At 41.5% G+C, this 9,798-nt stretch overlaps 2 protein-coding genes across 3 annotated transcripts in view; one reads left to right on the forward strand and one right to left on the reverse strand.

Moving 5' to 3' along the window:
• Positions 1-9,798, reverse strand: part of Iqcg (IQ motif containing G) — a 104,451-nt gene that overhangs the window by 64,006 nt on the left and 30,647 nt on the right. The window lies entirely within an intron of this gene.
• Positions 1-9,798, forward strand: part of Lmln (leishmanolysin like peptidase) — a 63,096-nt gene that overhangs the window by 18,560 nt on the left and 34,738 nt on the right. For both annotated transcript variants that reach the window (XM_031363693.1, XM_031363694.1), the window contains exons 7-9: positions 960-1,065; positions 3,157-3,251; positions 7,850-7,967. In XM_031363693.1, the coding sequence (XP_031219553.1) occupies positions 960-1,065; positions 3,157-3,251; positions 7,850-7,967 (319 nt within the window). The remainder of the gene's footprint in view (positions 1-959; positions 1,066-3,156; positions 3,252-7,849; positions 7,968-9,798) is intronic.

The raw sequence follows: 9,798 nt of genomic DNA on the forward strand, positions 1-9,798 counted from the left end.
TTTTGTTTTGTTTTGAGACAGGGTTTCTCTGTGTAGCCCTGGCTCTGTCCTGGCCTCAAACTCAGAAATCCACCTGCCTCTGTCTTCCAAGTGCTGGGATTAAAGGCATGCCCCACAATCGCCCAACAAAGATAATCTTTTATTTTAAATAAAACTATGAAGGGGCTGCAGGTGTATACCGCTTAGTGGTAGAGCATTTCCAGGGGTATGAGCGGCCCTGGGTTCAGTCCTGTGGCGGTGGGGTGGTTACTTCCGTAGACTGTTGAAAGGCCAGGGCTTGGAGAAGGAGAAAGCAAGGTCCCAGAAGGGTTTAAACCACTGTGGTTGTGTTGTGTTTTTCTGAGATGAGCTCTTCTATGTAGCTAAGGATAGCCTCGAACTTTCAATTCTGCCTCAGCCTCCCAGTTCTGGAATTACAGGAGCACTTCACCATACCTGTCTGTGTGGCGGTATTTTAGTTAGTGATAGAGTTTTTCAAAGTACTTAAGTCTGATGCTATCAGGAAATAATGCTGTTTTTCTATTTAAATAGGACAAGTGTTTGTCATAAGTAGGCAACTCTAACAGTGAGATTTATGGTATTTCCACAGTAAACTGTTAAAGCACAGTAGAGGAAAGTGTGGATTCCTTCACACATTCCTTTCCCACAGCTTTGAACGACAGCCAGATACATGGTGGTCATTACTCAGGGTGGTGAGCACTTGAAAGGCCCCAGTGAAGCCCCCATATCCCTCAAAAACAAACAAACAAACAAACAAACAGGTATTTCTTTTTCGTGCCATTGGAAAGCAAAAGGTATGTGTCTTGACAATAAAAAAAGAATAAGAATTAGCTATTAAATTGTATTTGATAGTAAAAAAATAATGTCCTTGACCCGTCTTTCTCAGAGAAGTATAGGTTAGCAAATATCATAATACTTCTCAAATGTAGTAAAAACAAATGTCATATTTATTTTAACAGGCCCATAGCAGGATATGCTAACCTGTGTCCAAATATGATCTCCACCCAGCCACAAGAGTTTATCGGGATGCTGTCCACAGTGAAGCATGAGATCATTCATGCCCTGGTAAATGCTATTAACTTCTGTCCTTTCCTTCAGACCTTTTATTTGTTACATATTGTGTTGTTTTAATACATGTTTTATATGTGAGTTCTTAGATTCATGTTCAATTAAACCTGATTAATTATGTTTCTGTCAATAAAAACATAAATGGTCAGGAATGGGGGCAGGTTGAGTTTTGATATCTAGCATGAGGTACAATTCAGCAGTCGTTCCCATTGATAATAGGACTTTTGGAAAGGGGATTAAACTTGTGAAGGAAAGCGTCTTAGAGCCAGATGTGATGGCTCAGGTCTGGGCTTGTAGCATTTGAGACGCTAAAGCAAGATTGCTGCCACGATTACAAGCGTGTGGTACCATACCCACTGTGTGCAGTGCAGGGGATTAAATCCAGGGCCTTATACGCACTGGATAGCCATTCTAGCAACTGAGCCTCACGCCTACCTGACTGTCTCTCACACATGAATGCACAAATGCACACACGTGCCCGTGCACACACACACAGATGTGGATAGATGTGTGTGCACATAACGGCAGTTCAAGCTTTTACGCACCCTTGCTCCCCAGCTCCAAACACCATCCGGTACTTATGATTTTCAGTAGTAGTGTTGCTTGGCTGCAGTTTTGGCACTTAGTAAACACGGGTGAAGAATAGAACCTAAGAGTGTCCTTGTTATCCTTGTTCATGGTGCCTTAGACGTCTTAAGTTCGTCTCTCTTCAGATCTCTTTAAATAAAGGCCACTGGAGAAGTGGAGGCTTGGTCCTGCAACTCATTGTGTGGGTTTCATATTTTCAACTTTTTAAAAAAAAGATTTGTTTGTTTACTTTATGTATGTGACTATACTGTCTTCAGACACACTAGAGGACAGCATCAGATCTCATTACAGATGGTGAAGCCACATTGTGGCTGTTGGGAACTGAACTCAGGACCTTTGGAAGAGCAGTCAGTACTCTTAACTGCTAAGCCATCTCTCCAGCCCCTCATATTTTCAACTTTTGTTCCGGATTTGAAAATGATACCTCATAGGGTCTCCAACAAGGAAAAATACCAAAATATTTGTAAAAGCACACAGATGAACTAGAAAGTAGTATAATTCTCTGTGCTCTGCAGTGCACAGTAGATGTAGTGTACAGTGTAGCCTTAAGATATCATAACATAGCATTGAGACATATATATAAAATAAATATTTATATATATAAAACATATTTATATACTCTATATACATTTATATATAGTGTGTTTGTGTTTAGATAGATACATAGATATAGAAAGTATTTACCCTGAAAACAAATTTAAAATATATAAAATACTTTGTATTAAAGACATTTACACCAGTTGGGCAGTAGCACATGCCTTTAATTCCAGCACTGGGTAGGCAGAGGCAGGTGAGGCTCTGTGAATTAGAAGCCAGCCTGGTCTCCTGAGTGAATGCCAAGACACAAAGGTCTACCAGAAACCCTGTCTTGAAAAACCAAAGTAAGGGCTGGAGAGATGGCTTAGTGGTTAAGAGCACTGACTGCTCTTCCAAAGATCCTGAGTTCAAATCCCAGCAACCACATGGTGGCTCACAACCATCCTCAAGGAGAGATCTGACTTCCTCTTCTGGAGAGTCTGAAGACAGATACATTGTATACATATAATAAATAAATAAAATCTTTAAGAAAAAGAAAAGCCAAAGTGAAAAAAAAAATTAGATCAGTGGGTTGGAGAGGTGACCAGCAAAGAACCCACGTTGCTCTTAGGATCTGACTTCAGTTCCTAAGTGCTTGAGGCGCAGATCACAGCCACCCCTGACTCCAGCTCCAGGGCACCCAGCACCCTCTTCTGGCCCCTGAAAGCATCCACACATGCCCAGCAACATTCACACAGACACATACACATGAATCAAAACACAAATATCCTTTTAAATGTTTACAAGTCACACAGTGTTTTAAACTGTGAATACAGTCACTTAGTTGCTGCTGAGTTGAAACGTGGGGTCACGTCTGCAGAGCTGTGTGGTGTTCTTATGACTAACACCAAGAACCCCTCCTCAATGGCGGCCACTGCTGTGTCTCAACATCCTTTCATAGGACACTTGAATCCTTTCTTCCAGGGCTTCTCGGCCGGGCTTTTTGCATTCTACCATGATCAAGATGGAAACCCCCTGACTTCAAGGTCTGCAGATGGCCTCCCTCCTTTCAACTATAGGTATTTGCTGCTTTCTTTCTTGTTCCCCTCCTTAGAGAATGTAAGGATAGAACCGGAGAACCACTGCGTTTCCCTTGTAGCGAAATGACAGTGTCTTCTTGGCCACTCTAAGGGAACTGTAGCCTCGGAGACAAGGTGGACGTGAGAAGTGGCTTATTCAGAGGATCAGGGTACTCCTTGGCACTCAGGGATCTTCCCACCAAGTTATAACTCACATTTTACTTCATGGTATGGTCCGGCTGTGGGGAAACAGGAATTGGTTGTGTTTGGTTTTTGTTGTTGTTGCTGTTGTTGTTTTAACCACTAAGTTAGCAGTGGTTAAGAGGTTCAGACCTAAAATAAGCAATGTTCAGAAATACTAAAAGCAGTTCTATCAGCTTTGTAGAAAATACCAGTCACAGAACAAGAACCATCAGCATGAATTTATATCAAAATAACTTTCTAGAATAAGGATGCGTGTCTATAATAACACATGAAAAAACCAGAGATTTTGTTGTTGTTTTGATTTTTTGAGACAGAGTTTTCATGGCTATCCTGGAACTTGTTCTGTAGACCAGGCTAACCAAACTGGAACTCGGAGATCCACCTGCCCCTTGCCTCCCAAGTGTGGGGATTAAGTGAATGCACCACCACTGCCCAATGGCAGTTTTATTATTAATGACAAATAATATAAACCACCTCAAAATCTATAAAGACCAGGTTGAATAAATAAGTTATATGTTTCTAAAACTGAAAACTACATAATACTTAAAAAAAACCAACTAGCACATTATTGGCTGGGGTGTAGATCAGCCATAGAGCATGTGCACATGAGGCCATAGGTTCAGTCCTAGCACCAGAAAAAAAAAAATCACACCTTTGCTGTATGCGGAAACATGGACATGAAGCAGAACAATTCAAATATTCCACTTATATGAGAGTCAGATACTAGCAATGATAAAAGATAAGCATGTTTACTCTAGGGAGCAGTCTACTAACTGCTGTAAAGTAGCTACATACTGGGCAGGGCCGGGGGAACTGTCCTGGGTACTGACTTTCTTGGGATAGTGACATGGGGTAACCATTAACAGTTCTTCTGGGGCTGGCAAGAGGGCTCAGCAGGGAGATTGCATGCTGTACAAGTCTAACAACTTAACACATAGAACTCAAGCATGCATAAATCATGCATATATACAGTCACTAATAATAAGAGGACCTGAGTTTTGTTTTTGTTTTTGTTTTGTTTTGTTTTGTTTTATTTTGTTTTTTTGATTTTTTGAGACAGGGTTTCTCTATGTAGCTCTGGCTGTCCTGGAACTCACTCTGTAGAGTGAGCTGGCCTCGAACTCAGAAATCCACCTGCCTCTGCCTCCCAAGTGCTGGGATTAAAGGTGTGCGCCACCACTGCCCGGCTGGACCTGAGTTTTATTACCAGTAACCATATATTAGGAGGCCTATAACTACTTGTAGCTTGAGGTCCAGAGGATCTGTCATCCTTTTCTGGTCTTCCTGGGTGCCTGCACATAGTGGCATATACATATATAGATACACACAGGTACATAAATGAAAGTAATTTTAAAAAATTAATTCACCCTTAAACTTATTTATATATGTGTGTGTGTGTGTGTGTGTATGCATATATATGTGTGCTTTAGTTACAAAGCTCTCCAATAAAATAGTTTATACTACTTATTTAGTATGTGTTTGTTTATAATATTTTAGAATAATTATAGAGTACAAAATTCTAGACAGTGGTAGTGATCCACACGTGTAATCTCAGTCCTTGGGTGATGGAGGTGGAAGGTCAGAAGTTCAAGGTCACCTCAGCTACATAGTTTAGGGTTGGGCTACATGAGACCTCATCTCAAAGAACCAAAGGGGGTGCTGTAGGGACAAAGACATATGTGGTAATGTATAAGTGGGTGTTTTTCCTACACTGTGCTTTTTGTTTGGTAGTCTTGTCTTTGAAAAGCATGCTGGTCCTGATGGAAATTGTAAGTGGTTATTAGCGTAACCTGTGTTGTGGGAGAGCACTGTAGAGGAGGATTCAAGGGAAGCCCGTGCTCTGTGAGATCATCCAGTGTAAATGGGGATACTAGAGTAATAAATTCAGTTGTTAGGAAGCAGAACTAGACGAGGCTCTAGCCTGTTTGGAGAAGCCATTCATTTTAGTTTATACCTGGAATCCCAGAATTTGAGAGGCTGAGGCAATAGATTAAGGAGTTCTAGGCTAGCCTTTGCTACATAGCAAGTTTAAGGCCAGCCTGTACTGCATGAGACTCTGTTTTAAAAAAAAAAAAAAAAAAAAAAAAAAAACAGAGAAAAACAAAAGGGGGTGTTGGGAGGGCTGAGAGAAACATTGCCCTTGATAATGAATGGAAAACAGAATGATTAATGAGCTAAAAACTTTATTTTCTTGCTGCCATTGTTCACTGTGTTTTAAACATTGTCTTCTAAAAATAATAAATAAATAAAATAAAATGAATTAATGTAATGACCATAGGAATAAGGGTCCTGAACATTGAGGTGTTGAGTAAAGGACCAGGGATAAGAAATAAAGAAGACAAAAGCGGCGGGGCAGTAGTCGCACACGCCTTTGATCCCAGCACTTGGGAGGCAGAGGCAGGCGGATTTCTGAGTTCGAGGCCAGCCTGTTCTACAGAGTGAGTTCCAGGACAGCCAGGGCTACATAGAGAAACCCTGTCTCGAAAAAAAAAAAAAAGAAGAAGAAGAAGACAAAAGCAATAGCAATAGCTGGAACCTGGAGGCCAGGCAAGTTTATTAAGAAGTATAGCATCATTTGTATCTGTCGTTTAATCCATCATTTTATCTGTCAGGGAAACCGCTAAGGTCAGCAGAGAGCTGTGTTAGGCAGTGTTCACAAAGAGCACAGGATGCCTCAACACAGCTGCCTAAGGACGCATAACCACTGCCCAGAGAAGAGTCCAGTCCCAGGAACGGCAACCTTGACTCCTCTGAGGCCCGGGCTCCAGCCCTAAACTGGCCTTTACCAAGTCCACTCCTGGACAAGGGCCCAGAACTAAAGTTCCCTTTGTCCTTCATCAGGCCTCTGAGAAAGGCTTGAGTCAGTCTGGCTCTCCATAATGCAATATGACCAATCGCTCAAAGTCTTGCTGGCATGACCTCCCCACCATAATGAACTGCACCACCCACCGCCCAGCTAACTCTATGCAGTTTTAAATCATAGCCCAAACAATCATAAATCATTGCCTTTTCCATTTTTTTTCCTAAATTGGAAGCAGATAGACAGATGTGATATGAGAAGTATAAAAGGAACTGGTTTTTCTCCTCTGAGCTAGGGCTTAATATTGCCAGGTTAACCTTGAACTGGAAAACTTACAGAGGACAACCTTGAATTCCCTGTTACAGGTGTGTACCACCACAGCCAGTTTTCATAATGTCTGGCACCAAAAACAGCTCAGGCACTGTACAATTGAGCTGCATCCCTAGCCTGGCAGTTTAGTTTGGGAGTTTATATTTTTCTATAAGGCAGTTAGGCCTGTTGTTGTTGGATATTCTTGTCCCTAATAACACTTTGTCCCACCTCTTTTCTGTCTGATGACGCTGTAGCCATCGCAGCCCTCTTCTGAGAACTAGCCACACAGCACAGCTTTTTAATTATTTTGCTTTCCACATCTTTGTGTCTTTGGATCTAGACAATGTTTCTCTGTCTTGCAGTAGTTGAGTCCTACATTTTTAAAAATCCCCTTTGCTCCCACCAACATGAGCTCCTGGTTTTCACAGTGGCCCTGAGATTGTAGACAGGGCATGAGAACCCACAGAGCTGGCATGTATCCGTGAAATGTATCCATCTTTCATAAATAAATGCTTCCAAAATTGATGCAGCTCTTTGCTTATTTCCAGGGCTCTGAATAGATTGACTTGGCCAAGTTCTCAGTAATTTCATGCCAGAATTTCCAGAGACGTTTACTCTGCCATTTTCCTGAGAACTTTCTAGACTTTAATTTTGTAGATGACATGAAACAAGAATTTAACCTTTTCCTTGATGGATAACTAGTTTTGGTGCATAGTTATTAAATATTTTTTCACTCATATGGTAGTATTATTTGCTCAGGTTCTTTATATGCTTGGGTCATCTCTGCTTGTTCTCTTTCTTCCTCCTTCCTTCCTTCTTTCCTTCCTTCCTTCCTTCCTGCCTGCCTGCCTGCCTGCCTGCCTGCCTGCCTTCCTCTTGTCACAGATGCCAGTGAAGGCTGGGGTTCAATCCAGTGGCAGAGTACTTGCCTAGCATCTACAACCTTCTGTGCCAGAACTCTAGCAAGTCAAGGGGGAAAACGTGCAGTTAATTCATTGTTGTAGCTCAGCATTATGAACCAGAGCATGGTGGTACATACCTATGATTGAAGTACTTGGGAGGCTAAGAGATAGGTGCTATCCTGGTCTCCACAGGAAGTACCAGGCCAGCTAGGGCTACATTTCTCAAGAAAGAAAATAAAATGCTTATAAGTACATTACATGGATATGACATATAATAGCTCTCAAGTTATTTCAATTTCATATTGATATTTCTAAACACTTTTATATTTAAAGTTGTAGTAAGTTGGCAAAACAACTGTCTTCTTATTCTGTAATTACAGTCTTGGCTTGTATCAGTGGAGTGATAAAGTGGTTCGGAAAGTAGAGAGACTGTGGAATGTTCGAGATAATAAGATAGTTCGCCACACTGTGTATCTCCTAGTAACACCGCGTGTTGTTGTGAGTATTATTGAACGTCTTCTTGTCTCATTTTTCAATATGGTTCCTGCTTTACCAATCACTACTGTTTAAGAAGGTGTACTTAGATTTCAGTCTATAAGAGAAAATGTATGAAGTCAGTATAATAAAGGAACAAGCCAAGTCAGAGGAGAGGAAACAAATTTGCCAGAACATCTTGTGGTCCCCACCCAGCCTGCTGCCTTGAGGCAGGAGAGACGAGGTGCCTGCGCCCAGGGAGAAGCAGCATTGTTGAAAGTTATTTGAGGGTGAAAGTTATTAGATGGCTCAGTCTGTAAAAGTTCCTGCCACGCAAACATGAGGACCCACATTCAGGTTCCTAGAATTCAGGTGATTGGCCAGCTAGCTTAATACAATGGGTTAGTTCTAGGCTCGGTGGACACACATGCATGCACGCACACACACACACACACACACACACACACACACACACACGCATAAATAAAATATGTAATATAATTTTAAAAATAAAGTACAGAATGTTTAAGGGATATATCTGATACTGACTTCTGGTTTCCATGTGCAGTGCACATGCACAAATGGGAACATGTATACGTAACACACACAAAGGTATTTGAGCATAAAAGAAAAAAGAAGCCATGGCTAGGGCTGGAGCAATGGCCTCAGTGGTTAAGAACACTTGCTTTTTCTTTTTTTTTTTTTTAAGGTTAATTTATTTATGTGTTTTATGTATGTGGATGCTCTATCTGCATGTACATCTGCATGTATGCCTGTGTGCCGGAAAAGGGCATTAGATTCCATTATAGATGGTTGTGAGCCACCATGTAGTTGCTGGGAATTGAACTCAGGACCTCTGGGAAGGGCAGCCAGTTTTCTCTTTGTAGCCCTAGCTGTCCTGAAACTCATTCTTTAGACCAGGCTGGCCTTGAAATTCATAGAAATCTACCTGCCCCTGCCTCTTGAGTGCTGGGATTAAATTTTAAGTATTCGTATCAAAGAGTATGAGGTGAATGTGACTAAGGATCACCTGGCATTATGACACAGGAGACATGGCCATTTGGAGGACAGTGTGTCAGTGCTACAACAATCCTGAAGTGATGGATGCATAAATGCAGTCTTAACTGATTTGATAGCCATGTCATATAAGAAGAAATCCCTTGTTATAATTATTGAAGAGACTGAAAATCAAGAAAATCACCATTACTATAATGTTTCTGAGTATTGTCAGACAACCCCACATAGATGCCTTCATCAAGATGACCGTTAAGTTGTTTTTAAAAATATTAAAATGGCAGAGAACAAGCCAAAAGTTAGTGGGCTGCAGTCAGTGGTGGAAGAGAGCCTCTGGATTGGGACATGTTTGCAAGCCGTGTGTCTACTAAGAAGTTACTGTAAAAGGATACAAGAGTATAACTACAAGAAAACAAAACCCTACTTGAAAAACAGACAAGAATACAGAGAGATATGCCTGTAATCCTAGCACTCAGGCTTCTGAGGCAGAGGGTGGAGAGGTGAGGCCAGCCTGGGTTATACAGTGTAGCCATGGCTCCTAAAAGGAAAATAAAGCCAGCAACAGCACATAATGGACAAGGGGCCTGAACTGAATAGCCGTTTTGCTTTTGAGACAGAATCTCTCTTTGTACTCCCGGCTGTTCTGAACTAATAGAAGCTGTTATTTGAGGCCAGCCTGGTCTACAAAGTGATTTCCAGGACAGTCAAGTCTTCATAGAGAGTCCCTCATCTTGGGGGAGGGGAGCTCTCCTTTAAGTGAAAAAGTGAAGGATGGTTCAGTGGTCAAGAGTGTTTACTAGCCGGGCAGTGATGGCGCATGCCTTTGATCCCAGCACTTGGG

This window comes from Mastomys coucha, unplaced genomic scaffold (genome assembly GCF_008632895.1).
Source record: "Mastomys coucha isolate ucsf_1 unplaced genomic scaffold, UCSF_Mcou_1 pScaffold12, whole genome shotgun sequence".
In the NCBI taxonomy this organism is placed as follows: domain Eukaryota; kingdom Metazoa; phylum Chordata; class Mammalia; order Rodentia; family Muridae; genus Mastomys; species Mastomys coucha.